The sequence below is a fragment of the Coregonus lavaretus genome (genome assembly GCF_964263955.1).
Source record: "Coregonus lavaretus genome assembly, chromosome: 32".
NCBI classification, from domain to species: Eukaryota; Metazoa; Chordata; class Actinopteri; order Salmoniformes; family Salmonidae; genus Coregonus; species Coregonus lavaretus.
The window spans coordinates 28,442,089-28,468,853 of NC_140019.1; the positions used below are offsets into that span (position 1 = coordinate 28,442,089).

A 26,765-nucleotide genomic window follows, 5' to 3' on the forward strand; every position below is an offset into this window, starting at 1 on the left:
TTTAACAAGTGAAATCAATAAAGGATCATAGCTTTCACCTGGTCAGTCTATGTCATGGAAAGAGCAGGTGTTCAAGATGTTTTGAACACTTAGTGTATATTTGGATCTGTTCAATAGGGATGTAACGATAGGGCTGCCACATTCATTGTTTAATACGCATTGGTCCCCTATTCAAAATGTTTACGATACAAGTGCTTCGGTCCGCAGTCCCAAACCGATCCAAATGTAGCATGTGTCGGTCAGAAAATAGATTCAAACGTTACTAAACGCGGATTCACACATTTATTTTGCTCATATTACACCTCCTACCTTAAGAAAATACCTCTCATATTTTATGACAACTGACGCGTCCTCTCCTTCAGTGTCGAACTTACACTACCGTTCAAAAGTTTGGGGTCACTTAGAAATGTCCTTGTTTACGAAAGAAAAGCAATTATTTTGTCAATTAAAATAGCATCAAATTGATCAGAAATACAGTGTAGACATTGTTAACGCTGTACAGTGGGGAAAAAAAGTATTTAGTCAGCCACCAATTGTGCAAGTTCTCCCACTTAAAAAGATGAGAGAGGCCTGTAATTTTCATCATAGGTACACGTCAACTATGACAGACAAAATGAGGAAAAAAAATCCAGAAAATCACATTGTAGGATTTTTTATGAATTTATTTGCAAATTATGGTGGAAATTAAGTATTTGGTCAATAACAAAAGTTTCTCAATACTTTGTTATATACCCTTTGTTGGCAATGACACAGATCAAACGTTTTCTGTAAGTCTTCACAAGGTTCGCACACTGTTGCTGGTATTTTGGCCCATTCCTCCATGCAGATCTCCTCTAGAGCAGTGATGTTTTGGGGCTGTCGCTGGGCAACACGGACTTTCAACTCCCTCCAAAGATTTTCTATGGGGTTGAGATCTGGAGACTGGCTAGGCCACTCCAGGACCTTGAAATGCTTCTTACGAAGCCACTCCTTCGTTGCCCGGGCGGTGTGTTTGGGATCATTGTCATGCTGAAAGACCCAGCCACGTTTCATCTTCAATGCCCTTGCTGATGGAAGGAGGTTTTCACTCAAAATCTCACGATACATGGCCCCATTCATTCTTTCCTTTACACGGATCAGTCGTCCTGGTCCCTTTGCAGAAAAACAGCCCCAAAGCATGATGATGTTTCCACCCCCATGCTTCACAGTAGGTATGGTGTTCTTTGGATGCAACTCAGCATTCTTTGTCCTCCAAACACAACGAGTTGAGTTTTTACCAAAAAGTTCCATTTTGGTTTCATCTGACCATATGACATTCTCCCAATCCTCTTCTGGATCATCCAAATGCACTCTAGCAAACTTCAGATGGGCCTGGACATGTACTGGCTTAAGCAGGGAGACACGTCTGGCACTGCAGGATTTGAGTCCCTGGCAGCGTAGTGTGTTACTGATGGTAGGCTTTGTTACTTTGGTCCCAGCTCTCTGCAGGTCATTCACTAGGTCCCCCCATGTGGTTCTGGGATTTTTGCTCACCGTTCTTGTGATCATTTTGACCCCACAGGGTGAGATCTTGCGTGGAGCCCCAGATCGAGGGAGATTATCAGTGGTCTTGTATGTCTTCCATTTCCTAATAATTGCTCCCACGGTTGATTTCTTCAAACCAAGCTGCTTACCTATTGCAGATTCAGCCTTCCCAGCCTGGTGCAGGTCTACAATTTTGTTTCTGGTGTCCTTTGACAGCTCTTTGGTCTTGGCCATAGTGGAGTTTGGAGTGTGACTGTTTGAGGTTGTGGACAGGTGTCTTTTATACTGATAACAAGTTCAAACAGGTGCCATTAATACAGGTAACGAGTGGAGGACAGAGGAGCCTCTTAAAGAAGAAGTTACATGTCTGTGAGAGCCAGAAATCTTGCTTGTTTGTAGGTGACCAAATACTTATTTTCCACCATAATTTGCAAATAAATTCATAAAAAATCCTACAATGTGATTTTCTGGATTTTCTTCTTCTCAATTTGTCTGTCATAGTTGACGTGTACCTATGATGAAAATTACAGGCCTCTCTCGTATTTTTAAGTGGGAGAACTTGCACAATTGGTGGCTGACTAAATACTTTTTTCCCCCACTGTATGTACAATTGAAGTCGGGAGTTTACATACACTTAGGTTGGAGTCATTAAAACTCATTTTTCAACCACTCCACAAATTTCTTGTTAACAAACTATAGTTTTGGTAAGTCGGTTAGGACATCTACTTTGTGCATGACACAAGTCATTTTTCCAACAATTGTTTACAGACAGATTATTTCACTGTATCAAAATTTCAGTGGGTCAGAAGTTCACATACACTAAGTTGACTGTGACTAAACAGCTTGGAAAATTCCAGAAAATTATGTCATGGCTTTAGAAGCTTCTGATAGGCTAATTGACATCATTTGAGTCAATTGGAGGTGTACCTGTGGATGTATTTCAAGGCTTACCTTCAAACTCAGTGTCTATTTGCTTGACATCATGGGAAAATAAAAAATTGTAGACCTCCACAAGTCTGGTTCATCCTTGGGAGCAATTTCCAAATGCCTGAAAGTACCGCATTCATCTGTACAAACAATAGTACGCAAGTATAAACACCATGGGACCACGCAGCCGTCGTACCGCTCAGGAAGGAGACGCGTTGTCTCCTAGAGATGAACGTACTTTGGTGTGAAAAGTGCAAATCAATCCCAGAACAACAGCAAAGGACCTTGTGAAGATGCTGGAGGAAACAGGTACAAACGTATCTATATCCACAGTAAAACGAGTCCTATATCGACATAACCTGAAAGGCCGCTCAGCAAGGAAGAAGCCACTGCTCCAAAACCGCCATAAAAAAGCCAGACTACGGTTTGCAACTGCACATGGGGACAAAGCTCATACTTTTTGGAGAAAAGTGGTCTGATGAAACAAAAATAGAATTGTTTGGCCATAATGACCATCGTTATGTTTGGAGGAAAAAGGGGAAGGCTTTACCCCTGTGCTTCACCATCCCAACCGTGAAGCACGGGGGTGGCAGCATCATGCTGTGGGGTTGCTTTGCTGCAGGAGGGACTGATGCACTTCACAAAATAGATGGCATCATGAGGAAGGAAAATTATGTGGATATATTGAAGCAACATTTAAAGACATCAGTCAGGAAGTTAAAGCTTGGTCGCAAATGGGTCTTCCAAATGGACAATGACCCCAAGCATACTTCCAAAGTTGTGGCAAAATGGCTTAAGGACAACAAAGTCAAAGTATTGGAGTGGCCATCACAAAGCCCTGACCTCAATCCTATAGAAAATGTGTGGGCAGAACTGAAAAAGCTTAAAATAAAGTGGTGATCCTAACTGACCTAAGACAGGGAATTTCTACTAGGATTAAATATCAGGAATTGTGAGTTTAAATGTATTTGGCTAAGGTGTATGTAAACTTCCGACTTCAACTGTGTGTGTGTGTGTGTATATATATATATATATATATATATATATATATATATATATATATATATATATGCCCATCTCAGTGAACTAATCCATTGCGGAGGCCTAGACTAAAAGCCAATTAATGCTTGATTCGAAATTTGGACGGAGGCTCCATATGGAGGGTGTGACGCAATTGCAGAGCCTCCAGAGGCATGCAAAGGCCAAATCGAGCTCTGTACCGCATCACCATGCGCCTCCCAAACTTTGTAACAATGCGGAGGGCTCTGTATAGCGCCGCATTGACATTATTGGTTAACGGTCGGTGGGGGCGGTACATCCTGTATGAACATAAACTCACTTCCTTGACAACAGCTCTGCACTGCTCAGTAAAGCGCAAGTATGAATGCACTGACTTCTGCTGAGGCCATATCACCATATATTCTGCATGGCCAATGTAGACATCGGATTGACCATGCGCCCAGATGCACAATGCACTTCTCTCTCCAGAATGCGCTCTCCCGCCAATTTGTGCACATTCATTGTTTCACATCTTCATTGTGTGAATTGTTTGCGTTTGATTGTTAGTGTATATCAATTCCCCATTAGATATATCACCAGTAGTGCATTTACCGTTAATTCCTAATCTACAATGTTTGTTACTTTGGTTACGGTCATTTATTTTAATGCATTCAATATTATTATTCCAGTCTTCCTGTTCTCATTGTTGGAGTGGACACATTGTTTGCAAAGTGCACAACCTATGCTACACTTGTGAGAAACAAGTTTTGGTTTATTTAATTTACGAGTTCTGTCAATTTAGTCATTGTCTTTTGTTTGAAGCGCTACTGTCAATGTTGAGTAAGGACGCGCACCTGATTACGCATAGAAGTAGGCCTATAGGCTACCTGGCCTGCAGGTAAATGTAGGCATATAAACATGCTCATTTGGGGATCTGATAGTATTTCTGATTGGCTTAACGTACAACCACTAATGAGCTGTGGAGTTTCTCAAAGTAATGTTTTCTTCACATCAAACAGCAAGCAAACAAAAACAATTTTTGAAAAACCACATGACAATGATTTTGAGATAGACGTTATTATAAATTAAATTAAACTGTTTCGTGAAAATGTGCATATGAAAACCATAACTGGCACGCACATCGGTAGAAATTGTAAGATAAATTGGCATTCCACATGGGAAAGGTTGCCGACTCCTCGTGTAGCCTATTACCGGCAACTTCAGGAGAGTAATGGCAGAATCTGCGAAAGCCAACAGGAGCGGGAGGAGAATAGTTGGGTCAGGTTTTTTTCTTCTGTTTCTTTCTTCTAGATTTCTGGCGCCCTCTGGAGGCATCAAACCGTAAGCTTAAAGCATCAGACAAGCTCAATGCATATAGTTGATTTTATTAAAAACACACAGGGTGTGTCTATATGGAAAAATACACGTTAAAACATTTAGAGCAATCGATTGGTCGAAAGAACCGACGACTTTCGGTCTACCAAGATTTTCTTTGGTCGGAAACAGCCCTACAAGTTACACTTGTATGAAATTCACTTCTAATGTTTGCTAGCTATATATCTATTAAACCTCTACAGGATCAGTGTCCCTACACCGGGACGGTTGTTGCTCAATATGCTATGTGTGACTAGAATGGCGTTGTGAACAACAGCCAACGTTCCCGGACATAGACATGTCTTATATTGGCAGAAAGCTTAAATTCTTGTTAATCTAACTGCAGTGTCCAATTTACAGTAGCTATTGCAGTAAAAACAAACCATGCTATTGTTTGAGGATAGTGCACAACAACAAAACACTTATCACGGCAACTGGTTTGATACATTCACCTCTGAAGTTAAATAATGTACAGTGAGGGAAAAAAGTATTTGATCCCCTGCTGGTTTTGTACGTTTGCCCACTGACAAATAAATGATCAGTCTATAATTTTAATGGTAGGTTTATTTGAACAGTGAGAGCCAGAATAACAACAAAAAAATCCAGAAAAATGCATGTCAAAAATTTTATAAATTGATTTGCATTTTAATGAGGGAAATACGTATTTGACCCCCTCTCAATCAGAAAGATTTCTGTCTCCCAGGTGTCTTTTATACGGGTAATGAGCTGAGATTAGGAGCACACTCAAAGGGAGTGCTCTTAATCTCAGCTTGTTAACTGTATAAAAAAGACACCTGTCCACAGAAGCAATCAATCAATCAGATTCCAAACTCTCCACCATGGCCAAGACCAAAGAGCTCTCCAAGGAAGTCAGGGACAAGATTGTAGACCTACACAAGGCTGGAATGGGCTACAAGACCATCACCAAGCAGCTTGGTGAGAAGGTGACAACAGTTGGTGCGATTATTCGCAAATGGAAGAAACACAAAATAACTGTCAATCTCCCTCGGCCTGGGGCTCCATGCAAGATCTCACCTCGTGGAGTTGCAATGATCATGAGAACGGTGAGGAATCAGCCCAGAACTACACGGGAGGATCTTGTCAATGATCTCAAGGCAGCTGGGACCATAGTCACCAAGAAAACAATTGGTAACACACTACGCCGTGAAGGACTGAAATCCTGCAGCGCCCACAAGGTCCCCCTGCTCAAGAAAGCACATATACAGGCCCGTCTGCAGTTTGCCAATGAACACCTGAATGATTCAGAGGAGAACTGGGTGAAAGTGTTGTGGTCAGCTGAGACCAAAATCGAGCTCTTTGGCATCAACTCAACTCGCCGTGTTTGGAGGAGGAGGAATGCTGCCTATGACCCCAAGAACACCATCCCCACCGTCAAACATGGAGGTGGAAACATTATGCTTTGGGGGTGTTTTTCTGCTAAGGGGACAGGATAACTTCACTGCATCAAAGGGACGATGGACGGGGCCATGTACCATCAAATCTTGGGTGAGAACCTCCTTCCCTCAGCCAGGGCATTGAAAATGGGTTGTGGATGGGTATTCCAGCTTGACAATGACCCAAAACACACAGCCAAGGCAACAAAGGAGTGGCTCAAGAAGAAGCACATTAAGGTCCTGGAGTGGCCTACCAGTTTCCAGACCTTAATCCCATAGAAAATCTGTGGAGGGAGCTGAAGGTTCAAGTTGCCAAACATCAGCCTCGAAACCTTAATGACTTGGAGAAGATCTGCAAAGAGGAGTGGGACAAAATCCCTCCTGAGATGTGTGCAAACCTGGTGGCCAACTACAAGAAACGTCTGACCTCTGATTGCCAACAAAGGTTTTGCCACCAAGTACTAAGTCATGTTTTGCAGAGGGGTCAAATACTTATTTCCCCTCATTAAAATGCAAATCAATTTATAACATTTTTGACATGTGTTTTTCTGGATTTTTTTGTTGTTATTCGGTCTCTCACTGTTCAAATAAACCTACCATTAAAATTATAGACTGATCATGTCTTTGTCAGTGGGCAAACGTACAAAATCAGCAGGGGATCAAATACTTTTTTCCCCTCACTGTACTTACATTCAGTAATCTTGCTCTGATTTGTCATCCTGAGGGTCCCAGAGATAAAATGTAGCATAGTTTTGTTTGATAAAATCTATTTTTATATTCAAATGTAGGAACTGGGTTCTACAGTTTGACCCCCTGCTGTCTCAGTTTTGTGCGTGCTGCAAACTGCGTTTTGAGATTTTGTATAACTTTATGAGCTGGGTTTATGAAATGGGTTGTCTGTCTTCGTAGTAAATGTTTGCATGTGCTCGTAGCATTTACCTAGGATCCGCTATGGGGATTCCTTAGTACTTGTTAGCATTTTGTTAGCATTCTGGTAAGTGACTTTTTTTTTGGGGGGGGGGGTGTTTATGTATGGAGAAAAATAGCGCCCCTTGTGTGCACTACCGGTAACACCGTATATCCCGGGATGGTACAGGCACAGTATGAAGGTATGGAAATCTGAATTGGAAATACCGCCTACTTGCTGTGGGGTCAAAACGAAAGAGAAAATCATACCCGCTTGCTCTAATTGTGTAGTACCTCATCTGTTCTCATTTTTGTTTTGTCAACTTTTCAGCATGTTCTCTTTAGTAGGCTACGGGAGTTTAACTACCTTGGCTTAGCGCTAGCGTTCTAGCTGACAGACATCTGGAATCTATTCATTTTGGAGTTCCCTTACTCTCCCTCGGCCTTGCAAAGCGCCCGCCTCCCCTCGCTTTGGTAGCCGACTCAACCTGCAATCTTTTAAAAGTGTTATCATCAGATGAGCCCCATCCATCAATCTGTAAGTCTGCCCTCTTTACCTTAATCTGTGGTTATGTTTTGGTTGTGTTGTGTTAGTTGTGTTCTAGCTGGTCTCCAGTAGTTGGGCTCTAGCTTGCCGACCATAACCGTGGTGGTTGGCTAGACTAATAGCTAGTATGCACTCACTAACTGTAAGTCGCTCTGGATAAGAGCGACTGCTAAATGACTAAAATTTAAAATAGCCAGCAAACTAGCCAGCCAGCTAATGTTAGCTCAGATAATTGCATATAGCGAACACTCTTTGATAACTGGTTAGATGGTGTTATGTATTTCCAAAATGTTGGTTTACTTTACTGTAGCTTGTAAGCTAGGTGTTGATAGCAACTGGCTGACTCATGCACTGCTAACGTAACATTTGCAGGCTGGTAGGGCTAACGTTAGCAGGCTAGTAGGGCTAACGTTAGCAGGCTAGTAGGGCTAACGTTAGCAGGCTAGTAGGGCTAACGTTAGCAGGCTAGTAGGGCTAACGTTAGCAGGCTAGTATGGCTAACGTTAGCAGGCTAGTAGGGATAAGGTTAACAGGCTAGTAGGGATAACGTTAGCAGGCTGGTAGGGATAAGGTTAGCAGGCTAGTAGGGATAACGTTAGCAAGCTAGTAGGGCTAACGTTAGCAGGCTAGTAGGGCTAACGTTAGCAGGCTAGTTGGCTTGCAACCTTGCAAGTTGATTTGTAAAAAATGAATTCATAAAGTATTTGCTTGTAAGTTGGCAGAACATTTAATTGAAACCAGTAGTCATCAGTGCAAATAATTTGGTTTAATTTGAAGTTATACATTTGAAGAAGTTATTTCTGTTGGAGTTTACATTATAGGGAATAGGCTGGCTTGCCGGGTCCTCCATATTACATCACACCCCGGACAAACATTTTCCGACATGACTTCAGCATTCTGATCAGTTTTATGAAATAACTCTAAAAATAGAAAAGTGAGGTAACTTTGCATTGGGACCTTTTTAAAGGGAAAGATGCACATCCATACTGTTCAAGCTTGTCCGCATTTTGCCCAGGGCAGTTTCATTCCCAGGTGACAAATGCACTTGAGCTTCAAACATGTGTAGCACATCACCAAGCCATCCAAGCATGTGTAGCACATCACCAAGCATGTGTAGCACATCACCAAGCCATCTAAGCATGTGTAGCACATCACCAAGAATGTGTAGCACATCACCAAGAATGTGTAGCACATCACCAAGCCATCCAAGCATGTGTAGCACATCACCAAGCATGTGTACCACATCACCAAGCCATCCAACCATGACAGTTGTTAAAGAGGGTGGTATGACATTTCACATGAAACGTTTTATAAATCCCGACCAAATAAGTGTAATTAAGGAAAAACAGCCTGTCCTAATCCAGTCACTGACAAATGAGAATAAGGAGTTGGCATAATTGATGACTGCAGCATAAGGTCTGTGGACTAGTGGGTGTAGGGACAGCGGCAAGCACCGGCTGAGCAGCTGTGATTGATGTAGTGTCTCTCTCCGCTCCGAACGAGCCCACACAGTGAGAGTCTGCTATGGAGTAGGCCAGGTGGTGCATTGCACCAGCGAGGGTTGGTGCTACTGCAAAACTTGGTCCTCTCCCTCCCTCCCTCCCTTATATGTCTGGTAAGCTGGTGAATGATGCACCAAAGAATAAGATTGTCTTTTGGGCCTCTCATTTGTACACTTGCCAATGTGTTGTGGATCTTGAAGGGAGGTGACAGTCCATTGACATTAGTGTCATAAAGGTGGGACAACACACTTGTTCATTCCTACTAACACTGACTTTGCTGATAACTACTTTATTGAGGAAAAAAGTATTATGACTGAAATGTGGTTGTCTCACCTAGCTATCGTAAGATGAATGCACTAAGTGTAAGTCACTCTGGATAAGAGCACCTGATAAATTACTAAAATGTCAAATGTTCTCTATTAATCTTATTTTTAAGGCGTTCACTATGTTGTAAGCCATGTGTAGATGGTAATTACTGACTAGAGCAAAAATGTAGTAATGCTGCCAAGCAATCTAGCCTACCTAATAATATCTCTGCCTTTTGTTGGAAACATAAAAAGGATTATCGCCTGTTGAACAGTTACATAATTCCACCTAGCCAAATCTCCCAGGAAGAGAGAAAATAAACATGGAAACCTCTTTGAAGTGCGTACGTGCATGGCCCCAATTCTAAATGAACTGAACAACTGTGCCGTTCACTACCTTCAGCTTCCGCACGCACGGTTTCAGTTTACCTCGGCATGTCAACCCACAGACTGGGGGGGGGGGGGGGGGTTCTATTATCAGAATAGCCTTTTGCGCCAACTTCCCTGACAAGAGGCTTTTACTGGATGAGTCTTACCCCCTATCCATTTCACTTCCTCCAAAGACACATTGTGTGGATAAATGGCTCAGCCACTGACACATTCTCAGTGGAAAGCTGCTCTTAGTATTCCCCAGTGGACTCGTTGCATCGGCTCGGCGCTAATTTCATTAACCTTAGGCAAGTCACGGCTTAACTACCCATACGCCAATAAAGAGAGAGTGAGGAAGAGACAGAGAACCTCATACACTGTTTCATAATATAACCCCCCCCCCTCCCCTTGATATAGCACCCCTCCTAATATAAAACCCCTCCCCCTAATATAAAACACCCAAAATAATATAACCCTCCTCCCCAAATGTAACCCCCCTCCCCATAATATAACTCCCCCTCCCTCAAATACAACCGCCCCTCCTCCTAATACACCCCCCCCCCCCCCAGCAACCAGGTCAGCTATGCTAGCTGCCAATATGAGACAACTGTGAGGCGGTGGAGGAGTGAACCATGGGTGAACCATATCCATCTCTCTGGTTGTTTTGGGCCCGGTGGACAGAGAGAGTGAGCAGAAGCGTGCGACTCTGGAGGGGAAGCCTACGGAGGAGGATCAATGGTGGCAAGTGGCGTAATGACTTTGGACGTGGGCCAGATGACAGAATTATTGCTTGTCTGCTAACAGACAGACAATGGGCACTAAGGGGGAAACAGATTGTGGAGGGGGTGCCCACCGGGGAAAAACTGGGCCTGGCATGGCACTGGCAGAGGCATCTCCCTCCCTCTCTCTCTCTCTCTGTTTCTCCCTTTCGGTTAGAGAGGAAACAAGTGCGCTCCGTTTCACAAATACTCTGGAACCAACAGGCGTGGGAAATCCTTTCTGTGCCGTATCTTGGAGGCTGAGAATAAAACGATATGTAAATCAGTCACCAAGACCTGTTCTTGTCATTTCTAAGATAAACCATTTTACTAAAAGAGAAGCCTAATATTGCAGTTAGCAGTGTCAGTTAAATGGGCCAATAGCTCTGCAGTAAGTAACTTACATATGTTTTGATGTTCTTCCAAGTGTCTAATATTTCACCAGAGAAGATATTATCCACCAATTCTTTCAGAAAAACAGTTTGGAATACAGAAAGTGAGAGTAAATAGCATAAAAGCTAATATGCTGTCTCCATTTATATCTGAAAGGCAAACTGTCTAACTGTGCTGCTAGTCCAAAACTCCACGCTCTAATTCACACTGCATAATGAATTAATACTAAAAACATAGACCTATGCCTAGCAGCCTCATCACAAATGTGTAGGTTTTGAAATGCTATCCTAGTATAATATTACACAGTATAGCGTAGTGTAGCCTAATCTCTGCGCATAGCTGCTTTACTTTCATGTCTATAGGGAGAGGCAGAGGACTAATGTATTAGCACGGGTCAGGCTAGAGCCGGGGAGGGTTGGGTTGGGTTGAAACATTATTGCTGCATGACTGTCAACACCGGGAAAGATTAAATGCGTCTGGTGGCAGCATGACAGTTACAATAGAGTTGATACTGTCGTGACCAGAGTATCATTCAGGGCAAACAGAAGAAATCGCCTATTGACCTGGAAAAGCAGCAGCCCCTGAGCTGACGTGCTACAAGTTGAAAACCTTATAAAAAACATCACACAGCACCTTCACTGACGCTAAACAAATTGACACAGTGAAAATAGTGAAGTGGTTTGTTATTATGGTCCGGGATTAGAATGGTCACGGCCTTAAAATGTGTGTCGTTACAGCTCGGGGACAGAGCCCAGAAATCAATAGCAAAATGGCTATTCCGGTTATTCGTGCTCTGGTTCAAATTGAGCCATCACAAAATATCTCGCCTGCCGTGCTGCAGTTTATAGCGCTTTCCCCAGTCAATAGCTGCTATGACTATGATTACAGTCATCCACTCCAGGTGCCTCGATGACTAAGGCATACTAGAAATATAATACCAATATAATCATTTTTCAAATACCACTCAACCCCTGGGGTGTAGAAGCCGTCATCAAAATGATACAAAAACCTATATTACCGTATCCAACAGAAATGGGCCGAAGCATTGCACAATGTAACCGATGGGGTATTGAACAAGCCCCTAATGAAGCCGAGAGACTCATGGGCAGGTCGAGAACAAGGTACAATGAAGGCAGATGGTCTCGCCAGAGCGGTGGCTCTCTGATCTTTCATTCAATAAAACCATGGAGGGGAAAAACAGCTCCAGGCAACTACATGAACGAGGAGAGAGAGGAGACTGACACAATAGAAGATGCACTATAAAAGAGAATGTGCATCATCATAGTACTTGGCCCGGTATTGACACAATCAAACATACACTGAGCGTAATAGGCGACCATGATGCAATGAAATTAGGAAGCAGTTGCGAATGGTCAACTATTTGTGATGTAGTCCTAGCTAAATTGTCTCCTCGATTGTCCATTTCTGAGTCATTTGGAGATGAAAAGCTCTCATTATGTAGCCAAGCCCTAAGCCTGGACTATCCAGTATGATGGTCAGTGCATGAGTCTATTGTGAGCTAATAGGTCCTGAAGACCTGGATCTATAAGCCATTCCTGACCCGTGATCCACTGAACCCATTGTCCTGTTTGTGTAGAGCCCATCACAACCAATGGCACTGTATAATTCATGTATGGTTGATACATATTTCAGCAGGCAGAGACCCATGTATTAATGAACAATAAGGTCCTAGCTAGTCCCGTGTAGCTCAGTTGGTAGAGCATGGCCAGGGTTGTGGTTTCGATTCCCATGTGGAGACCAGTACGAAAAAAGTATTCAAATGTATGCACTCACTACTGTAAGTCACTCTGGATAAGAGCGTCTGCTAAATGACTAACATGTAAATGTAGCTAGAAAGGGATTACCAGCAGACCTACTTCAACGCATCCCTCATTCATGGTTATAGAATAAATTCCTTTATACTAGCTAGCATCAACCCCCGGCTGGTCCCTAGCTAGCTAGCTACTAATCGAATTAACCTCTTGAGAGTTCTACAATCATCTCATCAGATCACAATACTGCAACCAGTGCTCACAAAAACAACAGGACACTATGGAATTAAGACTCCCCCCGTCACTCTTGCTGTCTTTCCATAGGCTGAGGCAGACTAAAATAGGATGTTCCATGAACTATACTGGGCAGCTGGGGGCTGTGACATCAGCTGGAAGCAGGGGGCTGGGGACAGGGGACTGGGGGTTGTGACATCAGCTGGGGGCAGGGGGCTGTGGGCTGGGGGTTGTGACATCAGCTGGGGGCAGGGGGCTGGGGGTTGTGACCGCTGGGGGCTAGGAGCAAGGGTCTGAGGGCTAGGAGCAAGGGGCTGTGACATCAGGAGCTAAGTGTGGGATCATCAGAAGGGGGGGGGGGGGGGGGAGACCTTTTCGCTACATGGGAATTTATGAATGATGGAGGGGAGACGCCGGCACGTTGTGTCACAACAGCAAGCTACGCGTCTTGTTATAAAGGCGGGAGGGCAGAAAATGGACAGAATACCAGTCGGGCAGATATGCACGCTATTGTGTCAACGTCAGGTCCTCACGGCTCCTTTGTTTTCAAAGCTCCAAAATTATTCAGAGGCATTCGAAAATAAGACTTTGGAAAATAAAGTAGTGACTGTAGGCTACCTGTTCTGCCTTTTGTAAAATGTAAAATGACTCAATATAATCTAATTAATTAGTGTGGACAAAGGATTTTAGCCCATCACATTTTATTTTGGGTTCCTTTGCTGTTGTCGTGGCAACAGACCCAGCTTTCATGGTCCCTTCCTGCAGAATTGAAAGGTCTAAGATCTTGTTTGTGGAACTGATGAAGTTGATCAATCTCATAGAAGCACTTTTACAACCTGCAGTAGCATCTACAGATGTAGGATCTTAATTTGATCACTTTTGTTGCTGAGAATTGCCAGTAATGCAGATGAGCATCGTGTTTTACATGAACTCACTGAAAACCCACACAAACACAGTTATATTAATAGTAGTGCTGAGCGATGTTCTTTTTGAGGTTGGTTTCGATTTTGTTTTCGATTAAAAAAAGTATTTACATTAAATGCATTATGCATTATATGTGGGTTGAATGCTGTAACACAGAATAAAAGTCCCATGATAGTAGTGACTGCCCATTACTGCTTTTCACTTATTAACCATAATTGATTCACATTACTTTAATAAAATATTTCAGTTGTGTAAATTACATTTGTTTAATTTGATTACTTTATTAGGCCTATTTCATTCCAAGTCATCATCTCATCTCTACAGAGCTGCTGCCTATACTGTCTGACAAAGATCACAATTTTAATAGTTCTTCAAAGTAAATAAAGAATACTTGACTGCTGAATACCAACTATCAATCACTTAGATCATGTATTTTCAGGTAGAGAAACCTTGAAGCAACTGCTCTCTAGCCCTCTCGATTGTGCAATCTTCTCTCTCTTCTCTCCCTCTCCATGTCCGCCCCACACTAACCTAACATAGCAGGTAGGCACGTAGGCGCATAATTGATTATGGTCATTGCAGTTATTTACCATGTTTTTCTGCACTAAACTATGTATACTGAACAAAAATATAAACACAACATGTAAAGTGTTGGTCCCATGTTTCATGAGATGAAATAAAAGATCCCAGAAATGTTCCATGTGCACAAAAAGCTTATTTCTCTCAAATGTTGTGCACAAATTTGTTTACATCCCTGTTAGTGAGCATTTCTCCTTTGCCAAGATAATCCATCCACCTGACAGGTGTGGCATATCAAGAAGCTAATTAAACAGCATGATCATTACGATCCTACACCTGTAGTATCCATGTGGACAAAAGCAGTGCTGTGTTTCGTCTGTAAGGATTGCTTGAGACAAAGAAAAACCTGTGGCATGTTCATTAGGCTCCAAGGGGAAGAAAACAGACAAACAGGGAGGGACTACCTGGACTTGTCCAATAAGAAGAGCTCATTTTCCCTTGCATGCCCTAATGAACACGACCCTGGGTGTGTCCATGTCATCTAGGAGAGTGGTGATTCACATCCAGATCAATTCAACATCACTAACCACCATGTGTCAATAGGCCTACTTCACATTAGTCAGTCCAGCTCCACTCCAACAGACGCTGAAGGATTTCCAAAACGCACTTAAGCACACACTACAGGGACATGCATATTAGATGCTTCCTGTTCAAATATTAAAGGGATACTTTGGGATTTTGGCAATAAGGCCATTTATCTACTTCCCCGATGAACTTGTGGATAGCATTTTTATGTCTGTGTCCAGTACGGAGGAAGTTAGAGGTAGTTTCCCGAGCCAATGCTAACTAGCGTAAGCACAATGACTGGAAGTCTATGGGTATCTGCTAGCATGCGTTACACTTTGCCGGGGATCTCGGAAGGTAACTGACAGTTCTGACACCTCAGCCAAGCCACATCGCATAGTAAATAACAAGGCTGCCTGAAACACATGATTGGTCCTTTGAACCAAAGGCGTGACCTTGCCAGATGAGCCAGATATCAAATCTTAAGCTTGCAAAAGGCACAGTAGCTACATCAGTATTAAGGTTCAAGTAGGTGGGAGTAAAGTAGCTGGGAGTCAAGTAGCTTATGTGTTCTTGGAAATGTATTGGAGAGGAGTAGTCACATAGGCTAGTTGTACCATGTCAAGTCGAGACACGAGCGGGGTCGTAAAATGCACAAGACTCCGGGTCCATGCCCAAGGGCAACTTCGGTTTCAGTTTCCTGACCATTGATGGTGTTGCCTTCCAGTGGAATGCCGGCCGTTGCCTTCTCACCTGACCTTGCAGTCCTGCTGTGGCATGATCGCATTGACCACTTCCTAGCATGTGTTGTTCTGCAGTGGCCTGCTCATGTGCAGGCTTGGCCCCTCTCCCTCACAAACACATACCAGGCAGGTAGATGGTAAGAGTGTCTGATTTCGAAAGACAAGCCAGAAAGAGGAAAAGGCATAGGCTATTTCTATTTCTCAACTCTCTCGAATAGAGATTCCGTAAGTGATGCTGGAGCCTAGTATTGAGCTATGCTCCTGTGTTGGAGCATAGTATTGAGCTATGTTCCTGTGTTGGAGCATAGTATTGAGCTATGTTCCTGTGTTGGAGCATTGTATTGAGCTATGTTCCTGTGTTGGAGCCTAGTATTGAGCTATGTTCCTGTGTTGGAGCATAGTATTGAGCTATGTTCCTGTGTTGGAGCATAGTATTGAGCTATGTTCCTGTGTTGGAGCATAGTATTGAGCTATGTTCCTGTGTTGGAGCATAGTATTGAGCTATGTTCCTGTGTTGGAGCCTAGTATTGAGCTATGTTCCTGTGTTGGAGCATAGTATTGAGCTATGTTCTTGTGTTGGAGCCTAGTATTGAGCTATGTTCCTGTATTGGAGCATAGTATTGAGCTATGTTCCTGTGTTGGAGCCTAGTATTGAGCTATGTTCTTGTGTTGGAGCCTAGTATTGAGCTATGTTCCTGTGTTGGAGCATAGTATTGAGCTATGTTCCTGTGTTGGAGCCTAGTATTGAGCTATGTTCCTGTATTGGAGCATAGTATTGAGCTATGTTCCTGTGCTGGGCGTCCGTTAGGCTGTTGTGTGGGGTATAAAATGTGGTTATTATAGGTGTGGTGGGCCATGGTTGCCAGAATAGCTCATAAATAAGCTTAATCTGGGCTGAGATCAAAGGATCAAATCGATTATCGTGGAGGGGCAGAAAGATAATCATTACCTGTCAGCAATGGGATCCTACTGATGAAAATGAGGGAAGAGTGCAGTAGGCTCTCTTTCATGTGCTGGCTTACAGCATTGGGCTTGTAGGCCCTCTTCATTTTAAGACCTGATCAATAACGGTTTCCATGAGCCAATCAATAGTATGAGCCGCTTTGCATGGCAGTGCACAAATTGCTGCACATTCACACAGCTCTGTGCATGTGTTTGTGTGAGAGTGGGAGTAAGAGAGAGTGGGAGAGGGAGAGAGAGAGAGAGAGAAAAGCAGGGAGGGTAAGGGAGGTTAGGCTATTGTCCCAACACTTTTATCAACCCTCATCTACCATCTACACTGACTTAGAAACAGAGGAGTGGTTGTCCCGTCGAGGTGAGCCGAGGAGATTGAGAGAGAACGGGGGAAATGGATATTAGCCTGAGGGTAGCGCGGTGATTGAAGGAAGGACATGGAAAATAGTAAAAGGAGATACCCTCATGTGCGGCACGGGTAGGAAGGAGGAGAATAGACGGGGGCCCGGGGGGACTTGGTATGACAGGCTTCTGACCCCAGACAGGGGATTTAGTGGCGTGTTGGGCTTTTGTGTCACGTTATTATCAGCCGGTGATCCGCCAGGCACATGGGCAGACCAGACGCCAATCCTGTCAGGGTCGTTCCATGTCATTTCAGCAAGCCATGGCACCCACCAACGCCAGATTGTTCTGAAATCGTTTCTGTAGTTAGAAGCAGATAATATTAGCATTCCTGCAATGTTATTTGTTTAAATATAATTTGATCTTCGAGAAATTAAGCTAATTGATTGCACCCAAATTGGTCATTTTTATTTATAGGATTCATATAATATCATACCTAACATCTGATTTGGGCCAAACTGCTTTCTAACAATGAGTAAGACCTTAGGAATCCAAAGAAATTGTCAAAAGCCACCAACGGACCACCCCAACAACAAGTATTTAGTATCAGTTCTCAATGTCTGACAAATACCGTATTGGTCCGAATATAAGACGACCCTGATTATAAGACGACCCCCCGTTTTTCAACACAAACATTTAGAAAAACAGATTTGCAGACTAGATTTGCCGAACAAAGAACTTCATTTTATTTTAAAATAACAATATTAAAAACACAGTGAATTAAACACAAAGGCAAACTATGTACAGTATGATTCAAAATTAATATCAAGCAATAATAAAGCAACATTTTTAAATAACAGAGAAAATACAGGCCACACATTTAACTAAACTTAACAAAAATTCGCCAAACTTCTCCTCCGATGTCTCTCTATCCCTCACACACGTCCTCTGCCCCGCTGTGTTCGCTCTCGCTGTCATCGCTCCCCAGCTGCTCCGCTTCCACCGGCTCCTCCCAAAGCACGTCGTCCTCGCTGCCGTCCAATGCATTTGAGATGCAACATTTTTTAAAGCCATCGATGATGCTCTGTGAGGGAATAGCATCCCATGCATGCAGGATCCATTCACACAGTAGACGGACTGACGGCTTCTGTATTTTCCCGGTCGGTGTGAGTGCGTGGTTGCCAGACAGGAGCCACTCTGTGTATTTTTTTCGCAGGTTATCCTTGAAAGGCTTGTTCACAACTACGTCCAACACCTGTAGCTGGCTTGTCATTCCCCCTGGTATGATCACAAGATCCCCGTTCATTGCTCGCACCTGACTTTTCACGGGCTCAGTCAGATGTCCGCGGAACGCATCCAGAACGAGCATGTTCCTCCTCTTCCTCAGTCCCCCGTAGCGTGCGCCCCACACAACCTTTAGCCAGTCCACTACAAGCCCCGACTCCATCCAGCCCTTCTCCTGGGCGCGCACAATAATGCCAGCTGGCATTGGGTCCTTTGGCACAGTCTTACGCTTAAGAATGACATACGGGGGGAGTTTGCTGCCACCAGCGAGACATGTCAACATGACAGTGACGCGGCTCTTCTCGTTGCCCGTTGATTTCACCAACACAGACTTTTCTCCCTTTCTATTGACAGTCACCGATGTTGGCATGTCGAAATAAACGGGTGTCTGATCAGCATTGCCGATCTGATCCAGCGGGTAGGAGTGCTTCTTCCTCAGGTTGATAACAAAGCGCTGAAACGAAAGCAGCTTCTCTCCGAAGTCTGACGGCAGGCGTTGGGCCAAACTCGTTCTCCGTTTAAGTGACAGTCCATTACGCCGCATCATCCTACGACACCAGCCGAGGCTGGCTTTAAATCCAGTGATGTTGAGCTCTCTGGCGATTTCCAGGGCCTTAACCTGGATGACAGCTCTGGTAATGGGCATTCCCTCACTTCTTTTTTCCCTGACATATTCAAAAACCCTCCGGTCAACCTCAATGAAACGACCACTTTGAGGACCACGGAAGGATTTTCGCTGACTGTTAGCATCTTTTAGACGTTGTTTTTCTGCTCGCCATCTTCTTACATTACACTCAGTGACCCCGAATGTCTTGGCAGCTTGGCAGTTGTTAGATGACTCTGCCTTATTGACAACCATTATTTTGAAATTGGCATCATAGCTCCTCCGCTGTTGTTTATTGACCTGGCCCACTTTTGAGCCACTTGTCTCTAAATGGTCAGCCTGTCTTTCCATCTTTAAACACCGGTAACGGGCTGGTTGTTAAGGACGCCTCTTCCCTCCGTCCGGAACGAATTTTTGGCGCCATCTGTGCCCGCGAATGTGTATTGACATTTAAAGGGAGCGCCGAAGAAGAGAAACTGCGCTCTGAATACTAGACCCCGAATATAAGACGACCCGACTTTTTTGGACCTATTTCGAGGGGAAAAAAGGCCGTCTTATATTCGGACCAATACGGTAGTATGGAGCTGCGGCTTGGCGTATTGTTTCTTCATTCTATGTAATGTATGTTTCTTTCCCCTGTTCAGAGAAATTCGGCATTGAAGTTGTTAGGTTTATGTCCCATCCTACATCCTGAAATTACCAGGTTCTGACCACTAGATGGAGCCGTTTATTCTCCCCCCTCAATGTTAAATAAAAAATTTACATATTGGTTTCCTTACCCTATAAGCAGTCTATGGACCAGTTAACATTTGAAACAGTGGCCAGGTAAACAAAACCAAAGCATGGGCTGCTGTAATACCTTGTCCATAGACTGCTTACAGGGTAAGGAAACCAATAATTTATGTAATGGGGGGGGGGGGGGGAATCTTCAAACTTTTTTCACGTAATAGAGGGAACAGCACCATCTAGCGGTCAGAACATGGTAATACCAGGATGTAGGATCGGACATAAACCTAACAACTTCAATGACTAATTTCTCTGAACGTGGGGAAAAACCGTCACCAAATTCACAGAGAATACATTACAACAGGGCTCTCCAACCCTGTTCCTGGAAAGCTACCGTCCTGTAGGTTCACTCCAACCCTGTTCTTGGGGAGCTACCGTCCTGTAGGTTCACTCCAACCCTAATCTAGCGCACCTGATTCTAACAATTGTGGTTGATATGTTGAATCAGGTTAATTACAGCTGGGGTTGGAGTGAAAATCTACAGGAGGGTAGCTCTCCAGGAACAGGGTTGGAGAGCCCTGCATTACTGTATTCACCTAATAGCAGGAACAGTGCCATCTAGTGGTCAGAAACTGGTACCATTAGGATGTAGGGACCTAACAACTTCTCTAACCAGGTTTCCATCCAACCTTTTTATGCCAGTAAAGTACATGTCGGATAGAAAATGTCATGACATGCCTGATGGAAACTTTCCAAATGTCGACAAAACAAAATACGCTAGACAAGGTGAGATATTTGTGTGTCTGTAAAATGAATTATGCGAGAAATATCGGTGGAGACGCTTTTATGTGCTAATATTGATATAATAACCATCATATCGAAATAAACTTGGAGTCACGCGATGAAATGTTGTGTGGTCCTCCCACTATGACTCGTTGGGAAAGCATACAGTTTATTAAGCTACAGATTAAATAAATGATGATATACTTCAAAGGGTGGTGAAAGTGCAAGGTGATGAGCTTGATGCTCCTTTCCAATAAATATCTAGGGTCTTATTCTGGTGACACGATAATCGATGCTTGGCTGCCGTTTGAACAATTAAAATAATCTTGCTCTTTTGTCCATATAATCTCATCATGTAGGCTATATGTGCACTCTAACCAACAGCCCGCAGATAGCGCTGTTGGCTAGAGCACACGTTCCGATACCAGAGGGGCACACCCGCTATATAACGCAAAAAATGTTGTGCAAAAACCATCAGTATAGTTGAAAATGCGATGGAAACCCATTTAACTTGTATTGTTTTATTCGGTACATGGGAATTTAACCGCAACATTTATTTTAATGTGCACTACGTCATCACGCACACATTTTTATCTGCAACAAGTTAATTTGATGGAAACATCTCTGGTGGGAAAATGCACATTGTTTTTATTAGGATTTTAGAATATTTCCATGAAAATCTGTCGCCAATTGGATGAAAACCTAGCTAATGACTATATTTTATAACAAACCAAAAAAACAATCACCAAATTCACTGAGAATACATTACATAGGATGAAGAAACAATACTCAGACCCGCAGCTCCATACTACTTGTCAGACATAGATAACTGATACTATCCACTAGTTGTTGAGGTGGGGTCTGGGGGGGGTCCGTGGGTGGCTTTTGAAAAATTCTTCGGATTTCTCATGTCTAACTCATTGTTAGAAAAAAGTTTGGTCTAAATCAAATGTTAAGTACTATATTTATTAAATATGATATGAATAACAAAATGGACAATTTGGGTACAATCAATTAGCTTAATTTATCAGAGATCAATTTATATTTCAACAAAATAATGTTGCAGGAATGCTAATCTTATCTGTGACCAACAACAGAACCAATTTCAGAACAATCTGAGATGGTGGGTGTCGAAATCCTCTTTCTTGTGCTTTGAGGTGGAATGACCCGTCAGTCAGAGGGGAACAGCCTGCACCCCTGCCTACCCTGTCACCTGGCTTTCACCAGTTACTAACTAACTAACCTGAAGCTTAGATAATAACACAGTTATCAGAGGGAGCAGCCTAAGTCATAGACAAGGAGGAAATCCACAACAGAATGAGGAAGAGAGAGAGAAAGAAGGGGGAGAGAGAGTGAGGGGAGAGCGAGAGAGAGAGAGAAGGGGGAGAGCGAGAGAGAGAGAGAAGGGGGAGAGCGAGAGAAGGGGGAGAGCGAGAGAGAAGGGGGGAGAGAGAGTGAGGGGAGAGCGAGAGAGAGAGAGAAGGGGGAGAGCGAGAGAGAGAGAAGGGGGAGAGCGAGAGAAGGGGGAGAGCGAAAGAGAGAAGGGGGAGAGCGAGAGCGAGAAGGGGGAGAGCGAGAAGGGGGAGAGCGAGAAGGGGGAGAGCGAGAAGGGGGAGAGCGAGAAGGGGGAGAGCGAGAGAAGGGGGGAGAGCGAGAGAAGGGGGGAGAGAGAGAGAGAGAAGGGGGGGAGAGAGAGAGAAGGGGGGGAGAGAGAGAGAGAGAGAAGGGGGAGAGAGAGAGAGAAGGGGGGAGAGAGAGCGAGAGAAGGGGGGAGAGAGAGCGAGAGAAGGGGGGAGAGCGAGAGCGAGAGAGTGAAGAGGGGAGAGAGAGAGAAAGAAGGGGGGAGAGCGAGAGCAAGCACGAGAGAGATAGAAGTGAGAGAGCGAGATAATTCTTCATAAGCCTTGTCTAGACCCACTCTGTTAAGTGTGTTTCTTGTGAAGAAAGAACATTTATGTTAGAACAAAGCAGAATGGTGGAGGATTAGGCCTCTATGTGAATGGGCAGAACAGACACACAAGCACTAAACTCTTGATGTGACCAATGTGATTCTCTCTGGGCTAGTTTACCTGGCCAGGTGGGGTCTTCGCTAGTTTACCTGGCCAGGTGGGGTCTGGGCTAGCTTGCCTGGCCAGGTGGGGTCTGGGGTGGATGTGGGGTCTGGGCTAGCTTGCCTGGCCAGGTGGGGTCTGGGGTGGATGTGGGGTCTGGGCTAGTTTGCCTGGCCAGGTTGGGTCTGGGGTGGGGTCTATATGTGGGGATTGTGGACAAGCAGGTGAAACAGGGCATTAAACAAAAGAGGATGGTGGTTGCTGACATCTGTCAAATCAAATGTATTGGTCACATACACATGGTTAGCAGATGTTATTGCGAGTGTAGCGAAATGCTTGTGCTTCTTGTTCCGACACTGCAGCAATATCTAGCAAGTAATATCTAACAATTCCACAACAAATATCTAATACACGCAAATCTAAGTAAAGGAATGGAATAAGAATATATAAATATACGGATGAGCAATGTCATCAATTCCATCTGGGGATATCCCTCAACAGCAATCATCGCTCCTTTCAAAGGATCTCATCTGAGCTAAGAGCACACACACACTAACACGCCTCCTCGTAAGAGATGTGGACAATTCACAGGGAACACCGAACCCATCCCTGAAGGTCCTGGGTGCCACTACCTGTCAACGCCTTGCCTGGTACTGTACACGTGCGGGTGGCCTCTCATATCACCCAGGCCCCAGTCTACACACAGTTTTCAGATAAGGCTGTTTTAGCAACATGATCCGGGCCCAGTGAGGGCAGCGCAAGCCGTGACGTCTGATGTCCCCACAGCGGAGGGAAGCCAAGCGGCACGTGGTGGAGAGACTGGGGAGTGTGCTGCCGCACAGAGAAGCTGACAGACAGGCCACGGGTGGATTAGGTGGTAAGCCTGGCAGAGGGCTGCCCTTCTCTAGATGGAAACAGGGCCCTGATGTACTGCAGTGATTTTAAAAAATCACAACAGAAAGGGAGGGGATGCAATGGACAGAGGAGGGGGCAGGGTAGAAATGCAGCAAAACAAGTCGAGTGAGAGAGAAGAAAAAAAGTACTTGCTGGGACAGGATAGGTCACAACGGACTTGTCGGACACAGGGCAGGCCCTGATCGATTCCAATGTTCAGAAAAGTGCTTGCGCAGAAAAATAGGATCCTTTTTTCAGATAGGTGGGTGGATGAGGTGGGTGGTGCATAAGGCCCAGACAGCTTCACAGCCAAGTAGAAAGGGAAATGTTTGCTCTTTGTAACTGGAAAAAAATATGTGGAGGGTGGTAGTGGGGTGTTCTCACTCTTGTGACTGCAACTGCAACAGTCAACAGTCTTCTTTGAAATCTATGCTTTCGTTTAATTAGTCCTACCTACAAATACAATGCATTGAATCTCATCTCACTCTCCTTTGAAAGGCACCGCTCCTTCGATTGAACACAATGGAATGATGCCATGAGATGATCACCCCTGGCTTCAGCTGCATTGGGAGGAATTCAGACCTTTCACTTTCACTTGAAATTGACATAGGACTCATGATCATCTAGAACAGATGACTCATCAAAGCAGTCCCAGTCATGCTAGGCTAGGCAGCTTGTATTGTCATAAAACATGTGTAGGCTAGGGGAAGGCTTATGGCATACACTTCAAGCATTTGGTCTCTCAGGTTTATAATAGGCTCATTAGGCTGAAGTCCAACGACGGCAACTTACCTTAGGATTACAGAAATGTTTAATAAAGTAACGTGAGGTAGGCTATTTGCTCACAGTTATTTCCTAATGCTTGTTTAATAACACCCACTAAACAAGCAATCCAACTGCCTAGGTGGGAGTGGCTAGAAGATGATAGGTAGCCACATCTGCTATAATAGCTTTATTAGGCTTTTGCTGTGGAATAGTAGAATAGTTGTAGTGAAATATATTCTATTCAAAATGGTCTGAGCTCAAAATGTCTAGACTTCATGCAGCTGTGATGCATCAAGTAAAGAAAACTACAAAAAATACCCAAAGGGTTCACTCAAATGTAAATAATGTTCCATTGTCTTCGTAGATAGAAAAAATAAATAATTCAATTTCACAGAACACTTGGTCCTTGAAAGCAGCTAGAGATCCGGGTATTTCATTTGGGGCATGGTATTTCATTCAGAGTGCAGACAAATGGAAACAGTGATCGATACAAATCAAACCGACTGCAACTTCGCCTCGAGCATATGTCTAAATGTTCAACATCATAGCCAGAGTAAGCCACGACCCCGCCTTTGTCAACACAAGTATAGGGATCTTTAGCTACAAATAAATAAAAGTATATCAAACGTCTGTCTACACATAGCAATACGTTGTTTCTATACACACAGTGGTCCTTCTATGTTCATGGACTTGGATAACCTGTGGAGTCATTGGTAAACTAAACAGATATCCCATCTTTGAGTATGCCATCAAGCTTTACCTTTTCTTAAGGCAGGTGTATCCTATTTTCATTGTAACTTCAGTGGGGATGAGAGGGGAATTACATGTGATGGAAAATGTGTATTTATGCACCAGTTTCCAAACCGCAGTTGTGGTGACGACTGCAGAAAATTGCCTGTTGGTCATAATACTAGTCACCGTCCACTATAATATTCTGCTGTATGATATCTGCATGCATACTTCTATAAAGCTACCTAAGTAGCTAGAAGAGGTAAAGTTTAGCCAACTAACGTTAGCTACCTAGCTATCTGGATAATAATAGCTAGCTAACTAACGTTGGCTGCTGTAATTTAGCTAGCCAACACAGGCGCCCTGTTCATAACCACACAAAACGATATAAATCTCACAGGGGCATAACGTGGACATTTCTCTAACTTGTAACTAACCCATGCACGTAGCCGGTTATCTTGTTTGCTAGCTACTCACCCTCTACTCGGGAGCGAAGATCAGACATCGTTTTCTGCATGGGCGGCATCTCTCCACAGAGTTCGAGCGATGGCACCTGTCAAACGCGGCTTTGCTCCCGCCGGTTTGCTGCCTCTTTTCACCCGTCTAGGAATTCAGGGCCAGTCTACATTCAACTGAGAAACCTCTCTCATACAGATGGTAAACCTATCTTTAAATGCTGACGAATTACGACAAACCATGTACTCGAGACTTCGTGGGTCCCCCCAGCATCTCTTTACACATAGGATTGATGAAGAAATACGTTGTCAGAATCACAAGAACCTACACGGGCTTTCACTTGGACTGAAATGAGGATGATCCCGCTTCACAATATGGACTGTACCATCTCAAATGCAGGGGGGGGGGGGGGGAAACCGATTGCTAAATTAAATATTTCTGCCTGGCTCACATCAAATCAACAAAGAGACCATTAAAATGCTATTGCAAAATAATATTTAAATATTCAGATTCACAGTTAATTGAGACTATATCGATAAGATATACAAATACATAAATAATAGGTAAGGAGTATTACCCAACACAGCGGATGCATTAGCGACTCCTGTGGAGATTCCCTACTGCAGTTTAGTCATGAAGGGGGTAGCAGGCAGAGAAGTAACGACAGTAGCCTAGTTCGCTATTTATGAGTTACTCTGCCTGAAGCAGTCAACACTGAGCAATTTCCTGAGTTTATAATTATTTTAGGATATTAAAGTCCTAAAACAAATCTTTTTTTCTTTTTCTTTTTGAATAAGTTATTTGTGTGTTTACTTGTGTTTTTTGCTGAAATCCAAAGCATCAAAATGTTGTTTTCCGGTAGGCTGTTAAAAGGATCGGACCCTTTTTTTCAATCTTCGTCTAAAATGACATCCCCAAATCTAACTGCCTGTAGCTCAGGACCTGAAGCAAAGATATGCATATTCTTGATACCATTTGAAAGGAAACATTTAGAAGTTTGTGGAAATGTGAAATTAATGTAGGAGAATATAACACATTAGATCTGGTAAAAGATAATACAAACAAAAAAATATGCGTTTTCTATCTATTCTTTTGTTCCATCATCTTTGAAATGCAAGAGAAAGGCCACAATATAATGTTGCAGTTTAGGCGCAATTTAGATTTTGGCCACTAGATAATAATATAATATGCCATTTAGCAGACGCTTTTATCCAAAGCAACTTACAGTCATGTGTGCATAATATTTTTTTTTTTACATATGGGTGGTCCCAGGGATCGAACCCACTACCCTGGCGTTACAAGCGCCATGCTCTACCAATTGAGCTACAGAGCATGGCAGCAGTGTGTGCGCAAAGTTTCAGATTGATCCAGTGAAGCATTGCAATACTGGACTATTTTGTATCAAGTCTGCCCAAATGTGCCGAATTGGTCAATTGATACATTT

The 26,765-nt window shown here is 43.6% G+C and overlaps 1 protein-coding gene across 2 annotated transcripts in view; it reads right to left on the bottom strand.

The window, feature by feature from the left end:
- Positions 1-25,671, bottom strand: part of atp8a1 (ATPase phospholipid transporting 8A1) — a 182,245-nt gene extending 156,574 nt beyond the window's left edge. Inside the window, exon 1 of one of the 2 annotated variants that reach the window (XM_084150005.1) lies at positions 25,343-25,671. In XM_084150005.1, the coding sequence (XP_084006131.1) occupies positions 25,343-25,391 (49 nt within the window). In that variant the 5' untranslated portion in view covers positions 25,392-25,671. The remainder of the gene's footprint in view (positions 1-25,342) is intronic. The other variant, XM_084150006.1, reaches the window with a different exon arrangement.
- Positions 25,672-26,765: the final 1,094 nt, after the last annotated feature.